The sequence below is a fragment of the Hylobates moloch genome, unplaced genomic scaffold, assembly GCF_009828535.3.
Source record: "Hylobates moloch isolate HMO894 unplaced genomic scaffold, HMol_V3 SCAFFOLD_18, whole genome shotgun sequence".
NCBI lineage: Eukaryota > Metazoa > Chordata > Mammalia > Primates > Hylobatidae > Hylobates > Hylobates moloch.
The window spans coordinates 68,174,648-68,199,740 of NW_026652293.1; the positions used below are offsets into that span (position 1 = coordinate 68,174,648).

At 46.0% G+C, this 25,093-nt stretch overlaps 1 protein-coding gene across 3 annotated transcripts in view; it reads right to left on the bottom strand.

Moving 5' to 3' along the window:
• The window catches only part of GNG4 (G protein subunit gamma 4), a 103,714-nt gene that overhangs the window by 12,316 nt on the left and 66,305 nt on the right, over positions 1–25,093 (bottom strand). For all 3 annotated transcript variants that reach the window (XM_058430851.1, XM_032136951.2, XM_058430850.1), the window contains exon 3: positions 21,525–21,633. In XM_058430851.1, coding sequence (XP_058286834.1) covers positions 21,525–21,623 — 99 coding nt within the window. In that variant the 5' untranslated portion in view covers positions 21,624–21,633. The remainder of the gene's footprint in view (positions 1–21,524; positions 21,634–25,093) is intronic.

Sequence of the window (25,093 nt, forward strand, 5' to 3'; positions counted from 1 at the left end):
TTATCAACAGTGGACTGGATAAGAAAATGTAGTATATATACACCATGAAATACGATGCAGCTATAAAAATGAATGAAATTGTGTCCTTTGCAGCAATATGAATACAGCTGGTGGCCATTATCCTAATTGAATTAATGCGGGAACAGAAAACCAAATACCACATGTTCTCATTTATAATAGGGAGCTAAACATTGAGTACACATGGTCACAAAGATGGGAACAAGAGATAGCAGGAACGAGAGACACACTACTTGAGGGGTGATGGGGGGAGGAAGGTAAGGGCTGAAAAACTACCTATTGGGTACTATGCTGACTACCTGGGGGATGAAATCACTGGTACACCAAACCCTACTGACATCCAATTTACCCACATAACGAACTTGCACATGTACCCCTCGAACCTGAAATTAAAGTTGAAACTAGCCAACTAACTAAATTCCTTTTGTATTTACTCAGCCAGGGTAAGCTTCTGTTATTTGTAATAAAGACCCTTGGACTGACAGGTTGCCATATTTGTACTCTCCTCTCTTCTCCCTCCCCTATTTTAATGTAAGTATTTTCTAGGATTGTCATAGTCTACTACTGACAAATATTTATTTTTATGTCATATGGATTTCTGAGAAGAATGATAAAAATTACATTTTTAAAGAGTGGTCATCATAGTTATTATTATTTTTTTTAGACAGAGTCTCGCTCTGTTGCCCAGGCTGGAGTGCAGTGGCACAATCTCAGCTCACTGCAACCCCTGCTTCCCGGGTTCAAGTGATTCTCCTGCCTCAGCCCCCCGAGTAGCTGGGACCACAGGCATGTGCCACCACGTCCGGCTTATTTTTAGTAGAGAGTATTTTTAGTAGAGATAGGGTTTCACCATGTTGGCCAGGATGGTCTTGATCTCTTGACCTGTGATCTGCCCACCTTGGCCTCCCAAAGTGCTGGGATTACAGGCATGAGCCACCGCGCCCAGCCAGTTATTCTTAATTCTAAGTTTACATTGATTGAATAACCCTGCAACTTCTTTCCTACTGAGAGATGACAGTGTGCTGGCAGTCCTCACAGCCCTCGCTCGCTCTGGGCGCCTCCTCTGCCTGGGCTCCCACTATGGCGGCACTTGAGGAGTCCTTCAGCCCGCTGCTGTACTGTGGGAGCCCCTTTCTGGGCTGGCCAAGGCTAGAGCTGGCTCCCTCAGCTTGCGGGGAGGTGTGGAGGGAGAGGCGTGGGTGGGAACCGGCGCTGCGCACCGTGCTTGCAGGCCAGCGTGAGTTCCGGGTGGGCATGGGCTCAGCGGGCCCCACACTCAGAGCTGCCGGCCGGCCCTGCCGGCCCTGGGCAGTGAGGGGCTTAGCACCTGGGCCAGTGGCTGCGGAGGGTGTGCTGGATCCCCCAGCAGTGCCAGCCCACCGGCTCTGCGCTCGATTTCTTCCTGGGCCTTAGCTGCCTTCCAGCGGGGCAGGGCTTCGGACCTGCAGCCCGCCATGCCTGCCCCCCCCGCCACCTGTGGGCTCCTGTGCAGCCCAAGCCTCCCCTGAGGAGTGCCACCCCCTGCTCCACGGTGCCCAGTCCCATCGACCACCCAAGGGCTGAGGAGTGCAGGTGCATGGCATGGGACTGGCAGGCAGCTCCACCTGCAGCCCCTGTGCGGGATCCATTGGGTGAAGCCAGCTGGGCTCCTGAGTCTGGTGGAGACGTGGAGAACCTTTATGTCTAGCTAAGGGATTGTAAATACACCAATAGGCACTCTGTAGCTAGCTCAAGGTTTGTAAACACACCAATCAGCACCCTGTGTCTAGCTCAGGGTTTGTGAATGCACCAAATGACACTCTGTATCTAGCTACTCTGGTGGGGACTTGGAGAACCTTTGTGTCTATACTCTGTATCTAGCTAATCTGGTGGGGATGTGGAGAACCTTTGTGTCTAGCTCAGGGATTGTAAACGCACCAATCAGCGCCCTGTCAAAACAGACCACTCGGCTTTACCAATCAGCAGGATGTGGGTGGGGCCAGATAAGAGAATAAAAGCAGGCTGCCCGAGCCAGCAGTGGCAACCCCCTGGGGGTCCCCTTCCACACTGTGGAAGCTTTGTTCCTTCGCTCTTTGCAATAAATCTTGCTGCTGCTCACTCTTTGGGTCCACACTGCCTTTATGAGCTGTAACACTCACCGCGAAGGTCTGCAGCTTCACTCCTGAAGCCAACGAGACCACAAACCCACCGGGAGGAATGAACAACTCGAGACGCGCTGCCTTAAGAGCTGTAACACTCACTGCGAAGGTCTGCAGCTTCACTCCTGAGCCAGTGAGACCACGAACCCACCAGAAGGAAGAAACTGCGAACACATCCGAACATCAGAAGTAACGAACTCCAGACATGCCGCCTTTAAGAAACTGTAACACTCACTGCGAGCGTCCGCGGCTTCATTCTTGAAGTCAGTGAGACCAAGAACCCACCAATTCCGGACACACTACCATGCCATCCCCGTGTGGAAGTTATTTCAATTCAGTCAGCTGGCTGGATCCCATGTTACAGACATGTATGTGCAGAGTCCAGAGGAGGCAGGAGACCACTCGGGCCATGGTGCTGGCAATAATCCTGAACAGGAAGGTCATCTCTGAGCAAGTCAGAGGCTAAGGAAACAGTGTGGCAGTTGGCCCAGTGCAGTGGCATGCCTGTAATCCTAGCACTTTGGGAGGCCAAGGTGGGCGGATCACCTGAGGTCAGGAGTTCGAAACCAGCCTGGCCAACATGGTGAAACCCTGTCTCTACTAAAAATACAAAAAATTAGCTGGGCGTTGTGGTGCACGCCTGTAGTCCCAGCTACTCGGGAGGCTGAGGCAGGAGAATCGCTTGAACCAGGGAGGCGGAGGTTGCAGTGAGCCGAGATCGTGCCACTGCACCCCAGCCTGGGCTTGTGACAGAGTGAGACTCTGTTTCAAAAAACAAACAACAACAACAAAACACAATGTGGCAGTGACTAGAAGAACCCCAAAGGTCCTGGGAATAAAGAACAACCACAATGGGCTGGTGCAAGCTCCTCGTCAGGCTCCCAAGGTGAGAGAATTGCTTCAGCTCAGGAGTTTGAGACCAGTCTGGCAAACATAGCGAGACCCCCATCTCTACTAAATTTTTTTTTTTTAATTAGCTGGACATGATGGTATGTGCCTACTTAGGTTTGCTTAGGTTTGACAGCCTCTCAGGGTGGAACTTTTGAAATACGAGGCAGTAGACTGCCCAGTTGTTCCTATGGAGCTCGACATTGGCCTCACAGGTGACCTAGTGTTCTTTATGGGGCAGCTACTGATGTTTGTGCATTCCATGAGCTGACACAGAGGGACAGGGGCCCCTTTTACCATTTGGTACCTTCACTCAGTGGAGTAAGAAAGTTGTCTGATACCCAAATCTGAAGGCTGTTAAGAGTGAGAATTGAGAATCTGACCCTATCACACTGATAAAGAATTGAGCAGAATTCTAGGACTGAATATTGACCCAGAAACTATAACCTGGCAGAGAGCATCTGGATCCCAGCGATAGATTTTGAAGGCAGATCACCTTTGGAGAATGGTGACTCACACTGATGTCTCCATGGTGAGTGAAATCGTGAGTGTTCTGTCTTTCAACAGTGCTCTAAACAGGGGTCCCCAACCCCCTGCTAGGGACAAGTACCAGTCCACGGCCTGTTAGGAAAGGGGTTGCACAGCAGGAGGTGAGCGGCAAGTGAGCGAGCAAGCATTACTGCCTGAGCTCTGCCTCCTGTCAGATCAGCGGAGGCCTCAGATTCCCAAAGGAGCGTGAACCCTATTGTCAACTGTGCACGCAAGGAATCTAGCTTGCATGCTTCTTATGAGCACCTAATGCCTGATGATCTGTCACTGTCTCCCAACACCTGTCCTGTCTAGTTGCAGGAAAACAAGCTTAGGGCTTCCACTGATTCTACATTATGGTGAGTATGTAATAATAATAGCAATAAAGTGCATAATAAATGTAATGCTTGAATCATCCCCAAATTGTCCCCCACCGCCTGTGGAAAAACTGTCTCCCATGAAACCAGTTCCTAGTGCCAAAAAGGTTGGGGACTGCTGCTCTAAAAGATAGGAGAGACTGAGGAAAATGGCGGTGCTATCTAATGAGAACGGGGATGCTACCAGTGCTGAAGATCTGGGCGTGAGTGGTGCCTTGACAAGTGCTATGAAGGATGCATCAGGCCCAATCTCATACAGACTCAGAGGGAATGCTAATATTCATCTGATGGACATGAAGCCCTCTAGCACAGCAGGTCCAACAGCACAAAGACTTGTTGGTTCTGAATGCTCTATAGTGATGGAAGCTGGATTTGGAGATAACTTTGTCTTGAAAGCGTTTTTTAAAAAAATTATTATTATTATTGTTGAAATAAAGTCTTGCTGTGTTGCTCTGGCTGGAGTGCAGTGGTGAGATCATAACTCAAAGCAGCCTCTATCTTCTGGGCTCAAGTGATCCTCCTGCCTCAACCTCCTGAGCAGACACATACCACCATGTCCGCTAATTAAAAAAAAAAATTTAGTAGAGATGTGGTCTCACTATGTTTCCCAGACTGGTCTCAAACTCCTGAGCTCAAGCAATTCTCCCACCTTGGCCTCCCAAAGTGCCAGGATTACAGATGTGAGCCACTGCACCCAGCATAAAAAAATGTTTAATTATAGGACTATATGTTTATACAAATATGTGTACATATATACACATATGTGTATTTCTATAAAACATACATGACATAAAATGCATCATCTTAACTATTTTTAAGTATACAGTTCAGTAGTATTAAGTATTTTCACATTCTTTTGCAACTATCAGTACCATCCCTCTCCAGAACTTGCAAAACTGAAACTGCTTCCATTAAACAACCCTCCATTCTCTCCTTCCCCCAGCCCCTGGAGACCACCATTCTCCTGTCTGTTTCTATGAATTTGACTACTCTAGGTACCTCATATAGGTGGAATACAATATTTTGTCTTTTTGTGCCTGGCTTATTTCTCTTAGCATAGTGTCCTCAAGGTTCATTCATGTTGTCCCACATGTCTGAGTTTCCTTCCTGTTTAAGGCTGAATAATACTCTGTTTTAAGTATACACTACATTTTGTTTATCCATTTATTTGTTGATAGACATTTAGGTAGCTTCTATGCCTTGGCTATTTTGAATAAGCTGCTATTAATAGGGATATACAGATCTCTCTTCAAGACCCTACTTCCAATTCTTTTGAGTCTATTCATAGGTGATACATCGATTGTCTCACCTGATCCCATTTCTATAATATTGATTTGGGCCCTGTGGAATCCTGATAAGTAAGCAACAATGAGGAAGGGGTCCCAAGTTGGGGAGAACAATTGTTCTGAGAGACGGCTAACCACAAACAGCCCCTTGCACAACATCCTGTTCCCTCACTCTGCATGTAGCCCCAGCAGCAGGACTGTAACTACACAAACCCCCTCCAGCATGACCCTATAAAGCTTCCTTCCAGCCTCTGCCTTTTTGAAGACAGTCCCTTTTCTGCTGTGCTGCCCATTGCTTCCTTGCAACATACTTTCCTTCTAATAAATCTGCTTTTTTTTTTTTTTTTAAAACCTATGACTGCCTTGGCAGATTCCTTTAGCACTCATGATCCCGGCCCTAGTCATCACACCTGCAACAGGCCCTGCATCAAAACAGGTGACTGAGCTGTTCCAAGTACGTCAAGCCCATCCTTCAGTGCCTTCAATGCCTTCAATGCCTCCTATGACTCAGATTGTGTGTGGATCCAGCCATGTGCAGGACCCTCAGCTCCTGCTCGGGAGGACCTTTTGACGGAGCAGGCATTTTCTCAGAAGCTTTCTTATGGTCTTAATGTATATTATCATGTGTAAATTAACATAATTATGCACATCTGTATCTCCTTTAGTGAAATTCAATGGAATAAAATGAAATAAGTTTGCTAAAGAAAAGCAGCACATATTTGCATTACATTTAAACTTCTGCATAATTGAGAATATATCTATGTTGCCATGGACATAAATGGCCACTTGGTTGGGTAGAGAATTCATTGTAGATGTTGTTTCTCCTTGGGCTGACATCTTCAGAACTGTGGGGAAGTGTTGCCCAGACTGATATTTTCCTCCTTTGTGGATGAGGCACTGCAGTGTAATGATAGCACCCAAGGTTCTGGGTTTGTATCCTTCCTTCATCAAATGATAACTCTGGACCTCTTTTCTCTTCTTTTTCTTTCTTTTCTGTTTTCTTCTCTTTTCTTTTTTTTCTTTTCTCTTTTTTGAGATGGAGTCTTGCTGTGTTGTCCAGGCTGGAGTGCAGTGGCATGATCCCGGCTCACTGAAACCTTCTCCTCCTAGGTTCAAGCAATTCTCCTGCCTCAGCCTCCCAAGTAGCTGGGACTACAAGTGCTCGCCACCACGCCCGGCTAATTTTTGTATTTTTAGTAGAGATGGAGTTTCACCATGTTGGCCAGGCTGGTCTTAAACTTCTGACCTCAAGTGATCCTCCCGCCTTGGCTTCCCAAAGTGCTGGGACAACAGGTGTGAGCCACTGCACCTGGCCTGGGCCTGTTTTCTTGTCTGTGAAATGGGGTACTCACAGCACCAACATCTCAGGGCTGGTGTGAAAATTCAAGCACCTAACACATATTAAGAATGTACCCAGGCTGGGTGTGGTGGCTCACGCCTGTAATCCTAGCACTCTGGGAGGCCAAGGCGGGCGGATTGTTTGAGCTCAGGAGTTAGAGAACAGCCTGGGAAACATGGCAAAACCTAGTCCCAGCTACTTGGGAGGCTGAAGTGGGAGGATTGCTTGAGCCAGGGAGGCGGAGGCTGCAGTGAGCCAAGATCATGACACTGCACTCCAGTCTGGGTGACAGAGTGAGACCCTGTCTCAAAAAAAAAAAGAATGTAATCAAAGTTAGGGGTATATGTCCTAAGTGACTGCTTCTTCTGCCTATATTCTTTCTTTCTTTTTTTTTTTTTTTTTAGATGCTCTTGTTGCCCAGGCTGGAGTGCAATGGCACGATCTTGGCTCACTAGATTCCTCATGACCTCCTTCCTTGTTTACTGAAGCAGTGTTTGAACACCTCCCAGGTTCAAGCGATTCTCCCACCTCAGCCTCCCAAGTAGCTGGGATTAAGGGCGCCCGCCACTATGCCCAGCTAATTTTTGTATTTTTAGTAGAGACAGGGTTTCACCATGTTGGCCAGGCTGGTCTCGAACTCCTGACCTCAGGTGATCCGCCCACCTCAGCCTCCCAAAGTGCTGGGATTACGGGTGTGAGCCACCGTGCCTGGCCTCTTCTGCCTATATTCTTAATAGGCTGTTTATTATTAGTATTGTTTTTGTTTTGCTTTTTGCTATTAACTTATTTGTTGATGGGGAGGTCACTCTTTCCTTCTGAGATTAAGACCCTCAGCAGTATTTGTGTCTCAGTGTCGATCATTTCTCTCACACTCTTTTCTGGAATATGGCAAGCAGTTCGGACCTGCAGATTCAGGTCTTCCTTTATTTAATGAAGCGGTTTTATGTTATATTCTTAAGAGTATTTTCTATTCCATTTATTCTCTCTGCCAGGAATATTTGCATACAAATGTGAGAATGCCCTTGTCAGTCTGGATTTCTATCAGCTTCTAATTGCTTCGGTCTGACACTGCATCTGTTTCTTTTGTTTCCTGTGCACCTTTCTGAAGCCTGTCTCCAGGTCATCACTGCGGTTTTCCACAGCACGTGTGACACTCTCTGCTCTTTCCAGTGGTGCTCCCACCTCCCTCCAATTCTTTCCTTAGCTTTTCCACCTCCCTTTCCAACTCATTAGTTTCATCTCTTCTGTTTGTTTTTTGAGACGGAGTTTCACTCTGTCACTTAGGCTGGAGTGCAATGGTGCGACCTTGGCTCACTGCAACCTCTGTCTCCCGGGTTCAAGTGATTCTCCTGCCTCACCCTCCCGAGTAGCTGGGATTACAGGTGCCCGCCATCATGCCCAGCTAATTTTTGTATTTTTAGTAGAGATGGGGTTTCACTATGTTGGTCAGGCTGGTCTCGAACTCCGGACCTCAGGTGATCCGCCCCCCTCGGCCTCCCAAAGTGCTGGGATTACAGGCATGAGCACTGTACCCGGTCTAAATAAATTTTTAAAAGACAGGGTCTCACTCTGTCACCCAGGCTCGAGTACAGTGGCGCAATCTCGGCTCTCTGCAACCTCAACCTCCCAGGTTTAGGTGATCCTCCCACATCAGCCTCTAGCTAGGTACATGCCACCACACTCAGCTAATTTTATATATATATATGTGTGTGTGTGTGTGTGTGTGTATATATGAATGTGTATATATATGTGTATATATGTATGTATATATGTGTGTGTATATATACGTATGTATATATACGTGTATATATGTGTGTGTGTGTATATATATATCTATATATACACTTTTTTTTTTTTTTTTAAAGAGATAGGGTTTTGCCATGTTGCCTAGGCTGGTTTTGAGCTCCTGTGATCAGGCAAACCTCCTGCCTTGGCCTCCCAAAGTGCTGGAATTACAGGTGTGAGTCACTGTGCTGGCCTTAAAATATTCTACAATACTACAATAGAAAATTGGGTAAAGGGTAGGAATAGCCAATTAGCAAAAGAAGAATTTAACATACAAAATTAGTTTAACCCCAGTAACAGTCAATGAAATATATGTTAAAATAACGAGGCGTCAGCAATCAAGAGATGGTATGACATAAAGGTTGAGAGCGAAGGCTCTGGAGACACACTCCCTGATTTCCCATCACTGGGCTCTCACCACTTTTCAGCTGCTGAATTTTAGGCAAGTTAATGAATCTTTATAGACCTCAGTTTCCTGCTTTATATAATGGAGTACCCACTTCATTGGACTGCTATGAGAATTGAATGAATTTAATGTGACTTGTTCAGAACAACACATATTAAGCACTCAGTAAATGTTGGCTACTATTATTACTATCTGTTGAATTGGTATGGCATAATGAATGGTGTTTTGGGGGAGAATGTGGGAAAACACACATACATTACTGATAAAAATATAAATTGGTATCCCTTTCTATAGGGAGATTTGATATTGACTCAAACACTTTCTTGTGTATACAGTCACATGTTGCTTAATGACGGGGATACATTCTGAGAAATGCCTTGTTAGATGATTTCACCACTGTAAGAACATCACAGAGTGTACTTCCACAAACCTAGATGGTCTATCCTATTACACAATAGGGTATAGCCTATAGATTACAGGGTATAGCCTATTGCTCCTAGGCTACAAACTTTTTAAATGTTAATTAATTAATTAATTATTTTGAGACAGGGTCTCACTCTCTCATCCAGGCTGGAGTGCAGTGGCATGATCAGGGCTCACTGCAGCCTCAACTCCTGGGCTCAAGCGATCCTCCTGCCTCAGCCTCCCAAGTAGCTGGGACTACAGCCGTGCACCACATCCAGCTTACTTTTTTGAATTTTTAGTAGAGACAGGGTCTCACTATGTTGCCCAGCCTGGTTTCAAACTCCTGAGCTCAAGTGATCCTCCTGCCTTGGCCTCCCAAAGTGCTAGGATTACAGGTATGTGACTGTACTGAATACTGTAGGCAACTGTCACACAATGATAAGTATCTGTGTATCTAAACATCTAAACATAGAAAAAGTACGGTAAAAATACAGTACTAGATATCTTTTTTTTTTTTTTTGAGATGGAGTCTCACCCTGTTGCCCAGGCTGGAGTGCAGTGGCACCATCTCGGCTCATTGTAACCTCTACCTCCCAGGTTCACGTGATTCTCTTGCCTCAGTCTCCCCCAAGTAGCTGGGATTACAGGCGCTCGCCACCGCGCCTGGCTAATTTTTGTATTCTTAGTAGAGGTGGGATTTCACCATCTTGGCCAGGCTGGTCTCGAACTCCTGATCTCAGGTGATCCACCCGCCTTGGCCTCCCAAAGTGCTGGGATTACAGGCATGAGCCACTGTGCTCTTTTTTTTTTTTTTTTTTGAGACAGAGTCTAGCTCTGTCGCCCAGGCTGGAGTGCAGTGCTATGTTCTCAGCTCCCTGCACCCTCTGCCTCCTGGGTTCAAGCAATTCTCATGCCTCGGCCCCCTGAGAAGCTGGGACTACAGGTGCGCCACCATGCCCAGCTAATTTTTGTATGTTTAGTAGAGACAGGGTTTCACCATGTTGCCCAGGCTGGTCTTGAACTCCTGACCTCAAGTTATCTGCCCACCTCGGCCTCCCAAAGTGCTGGGATTACAGGTGTGAGCCACTGTGCCAGGTCAAAAAATATACAGTACTAGAATCTTATGGGACCACTGTCATATATGCAGTCTGTTGACTAAAACGTTTTTTATGTAGTGCCTGACAGTATATATTTCCTTTTTGGCCAAGAGATTTTCAGTCCCTAGGAATTTATCTTAAATAAATAATCAGACATGAAAATTTTATCTACCAGTGTGCTTGCTGCAGTGCTTCCTTAAAAATAGGACTCACGACACATGCACACGTATGTTAATTGTGGCACTATTCACAATAGCAAAGACTTGGAACCAACCCAAATGTCCATCAATGATAGACTGGACTAAGAAAATGTGGCACATATACACCATGGAATACTATGCAGCCATAAAAACGATGAGTTCGTGTCCTTTGTAGGGACATGGATGAAGCTGGAAACCATCATTCTCAGCAAACGATCGCAATGACAGAAAACCAAATACCTCATGTTCTCATTCATAGGTGGGAATTGAACAATGAGAATGCTTGGACACAGGATGGGGAACATCACACACCGGGGCCTGTCATGGGGTGGGGGGAGGGGGAAGGGATAGCATTAGGAGATATACCTAATGTAAATGACAAGTTAATGGGTGCAGCACACCAAATATGGCACATGTATACATATGTAACAGACCTGCACGTTGTGCACATGTACCCTAGAACTTAAAGTACGATGAAAAAAAAAAAATGGGACTCACGGCCGGGCACGGTGGCTCACATCTGTAATCCCAAGACTTTGGGAGGCCGAGGTGGGCAGATCACGAGGTCAGGAGATTGAGACCATCCTGGGTAACACAGTGAAACCCCGTCTCTACTAAAAATACAAAAAAAATGAGCTGGGCATGGTGGCATGAGCCCATAATCCCAGCTACTCGGGAGGCCAAGGCAGGAGAATCACTTGAACCCAGGAGGCGGAGGTTGCAGTGAGCCGAGATCGTGCCACTGCACTCCAGCCTGGGTGACAAAGTGAGACTCCAACTCAAAAAAGGAAAAATAAAAAAAGACTCACAATTGGAAATAACTGAAATGTCTAAGGATAGGAGACCAGTTAAGTAAGTTATTGTACATCAGGGGAAAATAGATACTAAAAATGACATTTTAGGAGAATATTTCCTGGCCTTGTTATATGATCACAATATACTGTTCAGTGATAAATCAGGTTACAAAAAAGCAATAAATGTACATTATGGCCCCAGTTTTATAATAAATGTAAAACAAATATAGATGGAAAAACATCAAAAGGTAGTGGTTATAGATCATTCCAATTATCCTCTTTATACTTGTCAGTATTTTTCAAAAATTTTAAAAATAAACGAGTACCTAATCTCAGCACTTTGAGAGGCCAAGATGGGAGGGTAACTTGAGGTCAGGCGTTCAAGGCTAGCCTGGACATGGTGAAATCCCATCTCTACTAGAAATACAAAAATTGGCCGGGCATGGTGGCACAGGCTTGTAATTCCAGCTACTCAGGAGGCTGAGACAGGAGAATCGCTTGAACCCGGGAGGCAGAGACTGCAGTGAGCTGGGGTCACGCCACTGTACTCCAGCCTGGGCAACAGAGAGAGACTCCATCTCAAAACACAGCAACAACAACAACAAAAAAGTACCATTTTAATGAAGAGAAGTAGTATTATTTTCAAAACAAGCATTAAAGGCCCCTGAAAAGGATACGAGTTTTTCACATTCTCACTTCAGCCCACCAGATGTTCTGCTTCTTTGTTGGAAGCTCTTTAAGTAAGCTCCATGCTTAGATATATGTTTGACTCACTCTCATTTATTTACGATTTGAAAGAAATTATCAATGGAATAAGGAAAGTATATACAAGAAATATCTCGAAGACTTGTAAATTCAACTTTCGTGTCCTTGCATTTCCTATTTTTTTGATTATTTGTTCCCCTTTCTTTTAAGCACCAAATTATACCCTTTTAAAAAATAGCTCTTTCTCTTTTCCTGTTTTCTCCAAATTTTTCTTAGTTTTTATGAAAGAAGATTGTTAATAACTGCCAGTATCCGTCACGACACAATCCTTTCTTTCTTTTCTTTTTTGAGATGGAGTCTCACGCTGTTGCCCAGGCTGGAGTGCAGTGGCGTGATCTCAGCTCACTGCAACCTCCACCTCCTGGGTTCAAGTGATTCTCCTGCCTCAGCCTCCCGAGTAGCTGGGATTACAAGTGCACACCACCACACCCGGCTAATTTTTATATTTTTAGTAGAGATGGGATTTCACCACCTTGGCCAGGCTGGTCTCGAACTCCTAACCTCAAGTGATCCACCCACCTCGGACTCCCAAAGTGGTGGAATTATAGGCGCGATCCACTGTGCCTCGCCACAATCTCTTTTCTTTGATGTCAGTATCTTTCTGTACTATCTCACTGTAAATACAGAGGGTCCCTGATATATGATGGTCTGGCTGAGTGATTTTTTCGAATTTACAGTGGCAGAAAGCAATACGCATTCAGTACACTCCTCCACTTACCATGGGGTCACATCCACATAAACCCATCGTAAGTTGAAAATATCATTAAGTTGAACTTTCAATTTATAATAGGTTTATTGAGAGGTAGCCCCATTGTAAGTCAAGGGCCATCTGTAGCCAGTTCTCCTGCGTTTCTTGGGCTTCAACTTTTAGTGCATCCATCACCTGAAATTCCTCTCTTCCTGCACTCATGTTTTCAGTAGTCTATAGAACGCAGGCCCAACAATATATTGATCTGTCTACACTCAGCAAATAAAGCCTGTGCTCACAAAATTAATCTCAGCCTAAGGGCAGCCCTTGTAGGAATTGTGAGCACACCCACCCCACGGATGTTGAAATTATCTCCCAGGGCAAATGAGACTGGGCAGAATGTTCCTTGGCCAGTTTTCCTTGTCCATTCCATCAGTTGCTTCTACTCCCTGGCTAGGAGTTGGGCTTGCTCAAGGATGTCTGTCCACACCCCAGAGCCTCTCGAGTCACAGACATAGGATTGACCCAATGTCAGCAATTTCCCTTTCCTCTGGGGCAGGAGAATCAGGGCAGCCTGAGGGATGGCACGTGGAAGGCAGCGTGGAAGCCGCCTGAGAGCCTGTGTCCTGGCTCTGCCCGGGAGCACTGCACTTCACCCTTGGGAGAACGCCTTCTCAGTGGCTGAACTCTGCATTGTGGTTGCGCAGGCTGGCTTCAGGCACTGTTTTCTCCAGTGAGGCCTCTTATACTCTGCTCAGCTCAGACCTGCCATAACCGCTTGTCAGATTTTCTCTATTTCGTGACCAATGTCATATGTGTACTTTTTTTTTTTTTTTTTTTTTTTTGAGATGGAGTCTCACTCTGTTGCTAGGCTGGAGTGCAGTGGCGTGATCTGGGCTCACTGAAACCTCTGCCTCCTCGATTCAAGCGATTCCCCTTCCTCAGCCTCCCAAGTAGCTGGGACTACAGGCGCACGCCACCATGCCGGGCTAATTTTTTTTTTTTTGTATTTTAGTAGAGAGGGGTTTCACCATGTTGGCCAGGCTGGTCTCGATCTCCTGACCTCAAGATCTGCCGGCCTTGGCCTCCCAAAGTGCTGGGATTACAGGCGTGAGCCACCACACCAGACCATATATGTACTTTTCTAATAGAGTTTTAGATTGTTGAACTTCTGATGGGTGAGAAAAGAATAAGGCTATGATGGTATTCTTTCCCTTAGAACCCATATCGTTTCCAAAATTCATCTTTCATGTGCTCTTTATTTCGTTTTTAGAAATCTGGGTATTATTTTCCAAGCTTTGTGCTTTTTGTGAGGCTATACGGGTTCTATGGTGAATCCTCCTCATGCCTGCGACAACCTGGAGGAAATTACTTGTTTTTAGCTGCTGATAAGAGTTTGCAAAGAACACACATCTTTGTTGGGAAATGCTTTGATATGCCTCTAGGCAAGATGGAGAAGAGTCACATGGAGTGGGGGTGGTAATTTGGGAGAAGGGCCAAGTAGCAGGGGATTCTCGATAAACATTAAATGAATGGAGGTAGGAAGGAGGTCTCTGAACCACACTGTGTGTGGGTTTAAGGTCTTGCTGTGGGCTTTGTGGTGTAATGCCTCAATCTATATCTCCTACTAAAAAAAAAAGTCTATATTTGCACTTGTGCTTTTGTGCAAATGGGGACAAACAGAACTTCAAGACAATAATGAATATTTCAGCTACGTTTTTCCTCCATGAATCGTGCAAGGCTCTCTGAATTGGCGCTATTACTCTTTCTTACTTCTGCAACCCCAGAACTGCTTAATGCAGTTATATTTTCCTTTCTCTTCCCAGTGACAGATCTCCCCTTATTTTCCCGGGCGGCAAATGCCTTCTTTACCTTCCTTCCTCCTTAGAAACTCTCCTGAGCACAATAAGCTACAGAGCCCGGCGGTGGGCCCTATGGTTGGCTACATACCATGCCATCCCGGGGGCTCTCTTTTGGTTTCCTGCTGGTACCTGCCCTCGCCTGGGATGTCCTCTCTGGGTTCCCATCTGCCGTGCTCTCACCTGGGAGCTAGCTCTGTGGGCCTGGAAGTTGCCATGATTCCTCCCATGGACCATCCAGCTGGTTCCCTTGCAGCCTGCCCCCTCATCGTGTGCACATTCACCTGCTCGGCATTCTCAACATGCGGTCAGTATGGGCCTGGCCTTTTCTTCTTCCTTGGAAAATCCATCTCAGTGTTTTCTTTTTTTTTTTAGACGGAGTCTTGCTCTGTCGCCCAGGCTGGAGTGCAGTGGCGCAATCTTGGCTCACTGCAACCTCCGCCTCCTGGGTTTGAGCGATTCTCCTGCCTCAGCCTCCCAAGTAGCTGGGGCTACAGGCACGTGCCACCATGCTCGGCTAAGTTTTGTATTTTTAGTAGAGATGGGGTTTCACTGTGTTGGTCAGGCTGGTCTCAAACTCATGAACTCGTGATCCGCCTGCCTCGGCCTCCCAAAGTGCTGGGATGACAGGCGTAAGCCACCGTGCCCAGCCCATCTCAGTGTTGTCATCTGGCCCTGGTGTTTCTGACATGGTGTGTGTGAGTTCAGTGGATTCTAGAAACTGCTCCTCTCTTCCTTCCCCAGGGCTGCCCTCTGTCATTTCCTGTCCAGGCTCCCTCTTTCCTTCCTCCTCTCTGGCAGTAACCTCGTACCCATCCCAGAAAGGCCATTGCCTTTCCCTGGTGACTTCCTCTTTCTTCCCCCTCAAGGTCCTTGACGAGGTCATCAGGAGTGTCCTTGACAGCTCCCCTTTCTTTCCATATTCTTATAGTCTGGCTGATACCAAGATGCACCTTTTTTTGTTTTGTCAAGTCTTGCATCACATAGATTTTTCTGCAAAGCCACACTGTGCCCTGAAACCAGAGATGTCTAGGGCTGAAAACCATGTGTGAGCTTCACACTCATTAGGGTGACTATTATTAAAAAAACAGACATCACTAGATCATCAGGGAAATACAAATTAAAGCTACAGCAAGATATCACGTCAAACCTGTTAGGATGGCAATTATCAAAAATACACAAGATAACAAGTGTTGCTGAGTTTGGAAAAGAGGGAACACTGGTATGCCATTGGTGGGAATTAAATTAGTACAGCCATTTTGGAAAACAGTGTGGATGCTTTTAAAAAAATTAAAAATAGAACTACCACATGATCCAGCAATCCCACTACTAGGTATATAACCCAAGGAGATGAAATCAGTATGTCAAAGAAAGATCTGTGCTTCTGTGTTCATTGCAGTATTAGTCAAAATAGCCAAGTTATGGAATCAACCTAAGTGTCTATCAACGAATGAATGGATAAAGCAAATGTGGTATATTTACACAATGGAATACTACTGAGCCCTAAAAAAAGAAGGAAATCTTGTTACTTAAGAAAATATGGGTAACCCTGAAGGATATTATATTAAATGAAATACGCCATGCACAGGACAAATACTTCATGATCTCACTTATATGTGGAGTGTAAAAAAGTTAAACTTGGCCGGGCGTGGTGGCTCACGCCTATAATCCCAGCACTTTGGGAGGCCGAGGCGGGCAGATCACAAGGTCAGGAGATCGAGACCATCCTGGCTAACATGGTGAAACCCTGTCTCTACTAAAAATACAAAAAATTAGCCGGGCGTGGTGGTGGGCGCCTGTAGTCCCAGCTACTCAAGAGGCTGAGGCAGGAGAATGGTGTGAACCCGGGAGGCAGAGCTTGCAGTGAGCCAAGATTGCACCACTGCACTCCAGCCTGGGCGACAAAGTGAGGCTCTGTCTCAAAAAACAAAAAACAAAAAAAAAACTCATAGAAATAGAGAGTAAAATGGTGGCTACCTGAGGCTGTGGAGTGGTGAGATTAGAGAGATGTTGGTCAAAGGACACAAAGTTTCAGGGCTGGCTGCAGTGGCTTAGGCCTGTAATACCAGCACTTTGGGAGGCTGAGGCAGGCGGATCACTTGAGACCAGGAGTTTGAGACCAGCCTGGCCAACATGGCGAAACACCATCTCTACTAATAATACAAAAATTAGCTGGACGTAGTGGTGTACACTTGTAATCTCAGCTACTCAGGAGGCTGAGGCAGGAGAATTGCTTGAACCCGGGAGGAAGGGGTTGCAGTGAGATCGTGCCATTGCACTGCAGCCTGGGTGACAGACCAAGACTCCATCACAAAAAAAAAAAAAAAAAAAAATTCAGTTAGAAAAAATAAAGAGGTTTATTTCATATCATGGTGACTACAATTAATAACAATGTATTGTATACTTGAAAATTGCTAAGAGAATAGGTTTTAAGTGTCCTCACCACAAAAAACTAAGTATGTGGGAAAATACATATGTTAAATGGCTTGACTTAGCCATTCCACAATGTATGCCTATGTCAAAACTTCATGTTGTACACCATAAATCTACACCATCCCCCTTGGTATTGTCATCGTGATAGTGAGTGACTTTAATTTTTACTTGTCAATTAAAGTAAATACATTAATTAAAAAAACAACCAGAAAACAAGTGCTGGTCATGATGTGGAGAAACGGGAATTCCTGTGCACTGCTGGTGACGATGTGAAGTGATGAAGCCTCTGTGTAAGCAGTGTGACAGTTCCTCCAAAGGTTGAACATAAGGCTGGGCATGGTGGCTCATGCCTGTTATCCCAGCACTTAGGGAGGCCGAGGCAGGCGTATTACCTGAGGTCAGGAGTTCGAGACCAGCCTGGCCAACATATAGTAAAACCGTGTCTCTAATAAAAACAAAAATTAGCTGGGTGCAGTGGTGCATGCCTGTAATCCCAGCTACTTGGGAAGCTGAGGCAGGAGAACCGTTTGAACTCAGGAGGCAGAGGTTGCAGTGAGATGAGATCATGCCACTGCACTCCAGCCTGGGCGACAGAGTGAGACTCCGTCTCTCAAAAAAAAAAAAAAAAAAAAAAAAAGTAAAAAGGTTGAACATAGAATTACCATATGATCCAGCAATTCCACTTGTGGGTACCCAAAAGAACCAAAGTAAAGACTCCAACAGATACTTGCACCCCCATGCTCATAACAGCATTATTTACAATAGTCCAAAGGTGGAGATAACCCAAGTGTCCATCAATGGATGAATGGATAAACAAAATGTGGTCTATCCATGCAATGGAATACAACTCAGCCCTGAAAAGGAATGATGTTCTGATACAGGCTACAACATAGATGGATCTTGAGGACAATAAGTTAAGTGAAATAAGACAGGAACAAAAGGACAAATACTGTATGATCCCACTTATATGAGACACCTAGCGTAGTCAAATTCATAGAGGAAAAAAGTAGAATGGTGGTCACCAGGGATGGGCAGGGCGAATGGGGAGTTGGCACTGAATGCGTACAGAGTTTCTGTGTGGGAAGATGGGAAAGTTCTGGAGATGGATGGTGGTGATGGTTGCACAATATTGTGAATGTACCTAATACTGCTGAATTGAATTGTATTTTTAAAAATGGTTAAAATGATAAATTGTATGTTATATATATTTTACCCACAACTAAAAAAATTAATGTTCAAGGTTGTCCAAGCAAGAAAAAAACAAAAACCACCCATGTGTGCTCACGCATCTTTGGCACAGATGCAGTTCCTAGGTTCAGCTCTCTCCTCAGGCGGCCATGGCATTCTCTCTTCAATGACAACATTCTGTTTCCACCAACTCTGTTTCTGAACCAAATCTGACACAGCTGTCACTGGCCTACTCCCTGGAATTACCACAGGATCTGAATTAGCCTCTGTCAGGCCCTCTGAGGAATCTTGCGTTCACGCTTCCATTACAGTCAGCACAGCAACATGGCGGCCTATCCCGTTTTTTTTTTGTTTTTGAGATGGGGTCTTGCTCTGTTGCCCAGGCTGAAGTGCAGTGGCACAATCTTGGTTCACTGCAACCTCCACCCCCGGGTTTAAATGATTCTTCTGCCTCAGCCTCCCGAGTAGCTGGGATTACGGGCACACGCCACCAGATCCAGCTAATTTTTGTATTTTTTTAGTAGAGATGGGTTTTTACCATGTTGGCTAGGCTAGTCTCGAACTCCTGACCTCAGGTGATTCGCCTGCCTCGGCCTTCCAAAGTGCTGGGATTACAGGCGTGAGCCACCACGTCTGGGCTGCCTATCCCTTTGATTGAATACCACCTGAGTAACTGATATGGTTTGGATCTGTGTCCCTGCCCAAATCTCACGTTGAATTGTAATCCCCAGTGTTGAAGGTGGGGCCTGGTGGGAAGTCAATGGACATGGGGGTGGTTTCTCATGAAGGGTTTAAAACCATCCCCCTTGGTACTGTCGTCGTAATAGTGAGTGAATTCTCAAGAGATCTGGTTGTTTAAAAGTGTGTAGCACCTTGGGAGGCCGAGGCAGGTGGATCACGAGGTCAGGAGATTGAGACCATCCTGGCTAACACGGTGAAACTCCATCTCTACTAAAAATACAAAAAATTAGCCAGATGTGGTGGTGGGCGCCTGTAGTCCCAGCTACTCGGGAGGCTGAGGCAGGAGAATGGCGTAAACCCAGGAGGCAGAGCTTGCAGTGAGCCAAGATCGGGCCACTGCACTGCAGCCTGGGCAATACAACGAGACTCCGTGTCAAAAAAAAAAAAAAAAAGTGTGTAGCACCTCCCCCTTCTCTCTCTTTCTCCTGCTATGTAACATGTGCCTGCTCACCCTTCACCTTCTGCCATGATTGTCAGTTTCCTGAGGCCTCCCCACCCTCCGCCCCGAGAAGCCAAGCAGATGCCAGCATCATGCTTGCTGGACCACCTGTGGAACCATGGCCAATTAAACCTCTTTATAAATTACCCAGTCTCAGGGATTTCTTTACAGCAACGTGAGAATGAACTCATATCGTAACTGATTTGTCTTTGACTCTCCTCCTTCTTTTAGTGACAGTGTGTGTGCCTAAGTGACTCTTGAAGAAGCCTTCATTCATGAGGACACCCGGTCCTCACAGGGGCTCTTGGGGCGGTGTTTGTGGCAGGTGAAGATGCTATTGCAGAATTTATCTTCCTTGCCAGAAGAGAACGCCCGGGCAAAGCCGAACTGCCTTATAGCCCAAACTGGGGCCCACTGTCTTTTCAGGCCCCTGGCCATGGGGCTTGACAGTTGGATTCTAACCTCTCTCTCCCTAATGCCTCCCATGTTTACTCGCCATGTTCTGTTGATTTTCTTGGTGTGTTTGCCTCCCTGATCCCATCTTTGCTGTCTGCTCCACACTGTACCCGATTTCTGCCCCTCCTTGCCTCTCTTGATGACGCAGAGCTTCAACTACCTTCCACCTCTGACAACTCCATCTATTGCTGACAGGTTGGTTCACCTCAAACACCTGTCACCTCATGGCTCCGGCTTCTGCACCTGTGTGCATGGCGCCCTCCTCCCACAGCTCTCTTCCCCTCACAACCTGCAGCTCCTCCAGCTGCCCAGCTGCTCCACATGAGCCGTGATTAGCTCACACTGGCCTTTCCTCCACCACTACCAGCTCAGAGCCAGCCACAGCTCACAACTCCGAGAAGTCTTCCCTGAGCCATACGGAGGAGACCATCGCCTTCACGTTTCTCTCCCAGGACCCTTCAAGTGTAGATTAGGTGCTCAGCAACGCCTTTCACTGCAGTCCTCATCCTTTTCCTGTCTGCACTTTCAGGAGCACGGGATGCCTGCAGCTTTCATTTGAAACCCCTTTCTATGCTATTGGGACCCGCTGTGTCTTAGAATTGTTTTCTGGGTGCTAACCTTGCTCCCTCCTCTAGCCTAGAGACCAAGGACTGACATGTAATTTGCAGTTGGTATCGATATGTATGAGATGTAGATGCTCTAGTAACACGGGTCCGGTGATACTGACTTATATCATGCTGGATTCCTTCCTTGCTTCATATACCCTCATGTAACTTTCTGTGCATATTTTCTGCCTCCTTGGAGAGGTTGTACTCCCAGAGCTCCAGGGGAAAACAGTAACTGTCCACACAGGCGAGTATTGGTGCTATCCAGCCATATACTAGCATGAGGGGAGGGGTCAGGGAGGCTCTGTCCATAGAAGGCTTCAGGAGTCACCCGTTGCCATGGATTCTGTGTTTTTTGAATCCCAGATGCCCAGGTGAGACCCCTGATTTGTGTTCCCCAAGACCACAGACACATGGAGCTTCCTGGCATCAGGTTCCAGACACCAGAGTTGGGGTTCCTTTCAACTCTATTACAGTTAACGAGCGCCACGCTCACGGATTCGTTCAGAGCCACGTGCTTTGCCTGGCCTCCTGCTCACCTCTGACTGGCATCTGGAGACGAGGTGGCTTCACCTTGCTGCAGTCCTCCCAGCGTGGAGAGACCTGCACTCATCAGTGAAAGGAATACAACGGGAGATGTCTGGAGCCTTTCTTCATTTTCCCCAAAGGAATATTTGACAAACCCAGGCATGGTTCAGAGCTCCACCCTCAACAATAAACCTGTCAAAATATCCGATGCTGTTGAACCTCAAAGGCACTGTATCACAGCAGAAAAGTGATTGATCTCATTGCTAAACTCTCTTGCTTATTGGCATGACAACGGAACTAAATAGAGCTGAGATGAATTATGAATCTATTTTTGGAGACTCCTTATGGAATTCATGCACACTGTGTATTTTGCATCCTTTGAATCCTTGGGCACACTTAGAACTGTGAAGCAAACACTGATTTGTAAATGTTACAGCTGCCAAGGTTGGCTGGATGCTCTGCTGGGTGACGTGTTAACTCTCACAAGGCTGCTTTGGAAGCAGGAGGAATGTTTTGAGCTGAGCTTCGGGCGGAGGATGGGGCTGGCGCATGCATGCTTACCTTGACCCTGTCCATACAGGCTTCCATCTTCAGCTGCTCCACAGCTTTCCTGGCTTGGGAGATGCTAGTGGTGCTGTTATTAGACATGCCCTCTTTCATTCTACTGCCCCTAGAAGTGACCAAAGTAAAAGGGTTAGAAGAGCTGCTTTTCCAAGGGTAGGGGAACCCCACCTCCCACCACCTACAGCTTCTCTGTCCAAGCCAGGGAGCATCTGGGTGCATGGACAGCATTTGGTAGAAAACCCTCCTGGGATAAGAGAAAGGAATGCCTCATTCGAGTAAGAGGAGCATGACATGATGCTTTTGTTTGGAAAAACCTTCTCAGTCCCTGGGACAGTGAGAAGAGAGCAGAAGGTTCCAGAATGACTTCTCCATCACCCCCACCGCTGCCACTACCATCACCACCACGACCATAAGTAATGCTTGGACATTTGTGTAGTGCTTTGTGAGTCATCACTTTCACACACGTCTGCTCATTTATTCCTCTAGCAGCCCATACAGTTGGTGGGACAATATTAATTTCTATTTTGCAAAGGAAGAAAGTGCAAAAATCAGAGAAATTAAACCAATAGCCAAAGTCCTACAGCCAACATTTGTGGATCCAGAACTCAAACTCAAAGCTTTGAAGCCCAGCTGAGTGTCTCAAATGGCCTCTCCTAACAATCTATGGCTCAAAACACACATTTCTAATGAATAAAATTGCTTTATTAATTTTAATTTGTTGTCCTTCCAAAAAGTTTACAGACTTTGTGTTGGGAGTTTGTTTTCAACAGTAAACACACACACACACACACACACACACTCTCTCTCTCTCTCTCTCTCCCCCCATCCCAAGCATAGATTTGTTTTCTAGAGGGAGGCAGAAGAAATTCTCCCTAACCCAACACACATTGATGCCCCGTGACTAAGACCACTGTAGTGCTACCTGTTTCACAGAAAGCATGTGCTACACACATCACAGTTGCCTCGTCTAATGAGAATCTGCTTCAAAGGAAGCCTAACAACTAAAGCCTGAGAGCTAGGGACAGGTCACCGTGAGCAGAAACACAAGAGGCACTGGCTCCCAAAGGTACAGATGAGGTGGGAAGGGGCCCTGGCCACCATCTTTTATTCGTCTGCTTTTGTTTATATTTTATTTCAGTTTTAGGTTTTTTCCCACCTCACAATTGTTGGACTTTATTGTATTAATTTACTTGAGTATGTAAAGCATCGACCATACTTTCAAAGTTAAAATGATGCAAATTGATATTCACACAGGTGTCACTTTCACTGCCCATTCCAATCCTTTTCTCCCCTCCCACCTACCTCCTATGGGCAACCAATCACACTGGACTCCGGTCTATTCTTTCCTATGCTTCTTTTTTCTCCTTCCTTTCTTCCTTCCTTCCTTCCCTCCCTCCCTTCCTCTCTGCCTTCCTTCCTTCCTTCTCATCACGTTGGACTCCAGTCTATTCTTTCCTATGCTTCTTTTTTCTTCTTCCTTTCCTTTCCCCTTCCCCTACCCCTTCCTTCCTTCCTTCCTTTCTCTTTTTTGAGATAGGGTCTCACTCTGTCATCCAAGCTGTAATGCAGTGGCGCAGTCACAGCTCACTGCAGCCTCGAACTCTTGGGCTCAAGCGATCCTCCTGCCTCAGCCTCCTGAGTAGCTGAGACTACAGGTGTGTGCCGCCATGCCTGGCTAATTAAAAACTTTTTTTTGTAGAGACTGGGCCTCACTATGTTTCCCAGGCTGGTCCTGTGTTTATTTTCATAGAAAGTAAGCAGTTACATATATATTTTCTTATTTCTCCTTTCTTACACAAAAACGTGTGCTTTTGAACTTTGTTTTTATATTTAACAACACATTTTAGAAAGCAGCACATATTAGTTCATTGATATGCAAAAAAGATCATACTCATTCTTTATTATAACTACATAGTATAGTACTCCATTGTGGGGATATACTGTATATTTTTCAATCCATATATTTATGGGCATTTACATATTCTCATATTATTGTGGGTATGTCTTCAAGGTACATTTCTGGAATTACTGGGTCAAAGGTAAACGCATATTTACTTTTGTGATATATTGCCAAATTCTGTAAGGTAACATTTTTATAATTTTTGCATCAAGATTCTTAAGTAATTTTGGAATTCAGTACTATTCTTAAGTAATAAATTAAGTCATTTAATGCTACCTTCATCTGGTTTAAATATCAATGCTATACTTGCTTCATACAAAACATTCAGAACTTTTAAGAAATTTTCTATTTGGCCAGTAGGTTAGTGTGCGGGACCCACTCTGTCTGTGGGTTTTATCACATATGAACTAATTCTCTGGCTCAGATAAGGCATAATGGCAACTGCATTTCTCCAAAGGCAATTTTTGAAAAGTAAAATATTCTTGTTAGAAGACAGCTCAGCCAACCAAATCAGAGTTTAATAGATGTGTGTCCTTATCTTGGTTTGGAACTTTAACTCAACAACAAGGGAAAGAGAATCACGAGAAGTTGGGAGCTTTGAAATCCATGGAACGTCCCCCCATCCCCCACTCTGCAGCACCGTGCACGCGCTCCTGCACATGTGTAGGTGTGTCCTTGGGTGTGTCTGTGTGTGCCCACGTGCCTGCCGGTGCAGGCCTTGTGCCAGTCTGTGTGTGCGTGGCCATCTCTCCATGGGTGTGTGTGCTGATGTGTGTCTGCGTTGCTGTGTGTCTACACAAAATGAGGGAGGAGACACAGTCTAGTTCCCAACCCCTCCCAGCTGATGCAATGAAAAAAGGACCCTGATATGATTTGGATGTTTGTTCCCTCCAAATCTCATGATGAAATGTGATTCCCAGTGTTGGAGGTGGGTCCTGGTGGGAGGTACTGGATCATAGGGCCAGATCCCTCAGCAAGGGCTTAGCGCCACCCTTTGGCGATGAGTGAAAGTCACTCTGAGTTCATACAAGACCTGATTGTTAAAAAGTGTGTGTTGCCTTCCTGCTGTCTCTCTTGCCCCCACTCTTGCTATGTGATAGCCTGGCTCCCCCTTCACCTTCTGCATGAGTGGAAGCTTCCTGAGGCCTCACCAGGAACAGATGCTGGCTGCCATGCTTCCTGTACCACCTGCAGGACCATAAGCCAATTAAACCTCTTTCCTTTAGAAATTACCCAGTGTCAAGTATTCCTTTATAGCAACACAAAACAGCCTACTACAGACCCTACAGTGACTGCCTTCAAATCTTGATCCTGCTCTCCCCATTCTAGACTCCATCCCTCTCTCCCCTTGTCTTTGACTTGGGCATTTAGGAGTTGGGGGAGGTTCAGGGGACAAGGAGGTAGAGTCCGGGATCAGCAGGGGTGAAGCCAAGAGGACACGGAGCAGGGTAAAGGGAGGAGGGGAGGGCTCTGCACTGTGTATGAGGGAGTGTGTGGGTGAGCAAGAGTGTGTGAGAGTGTGGGGTGGTGAGTGAGCGTGTGAGTGTGTGGGGGTGTGTGACAGTATGTGTGAGGGTGTGGGTGTGAGTGTATGAGGGTGTGGGGTGGGGTGTGATGACAGAGTGTGAACACGTGTAAGGGTGTGGGTTGGGGGTGTGTGTGTGTG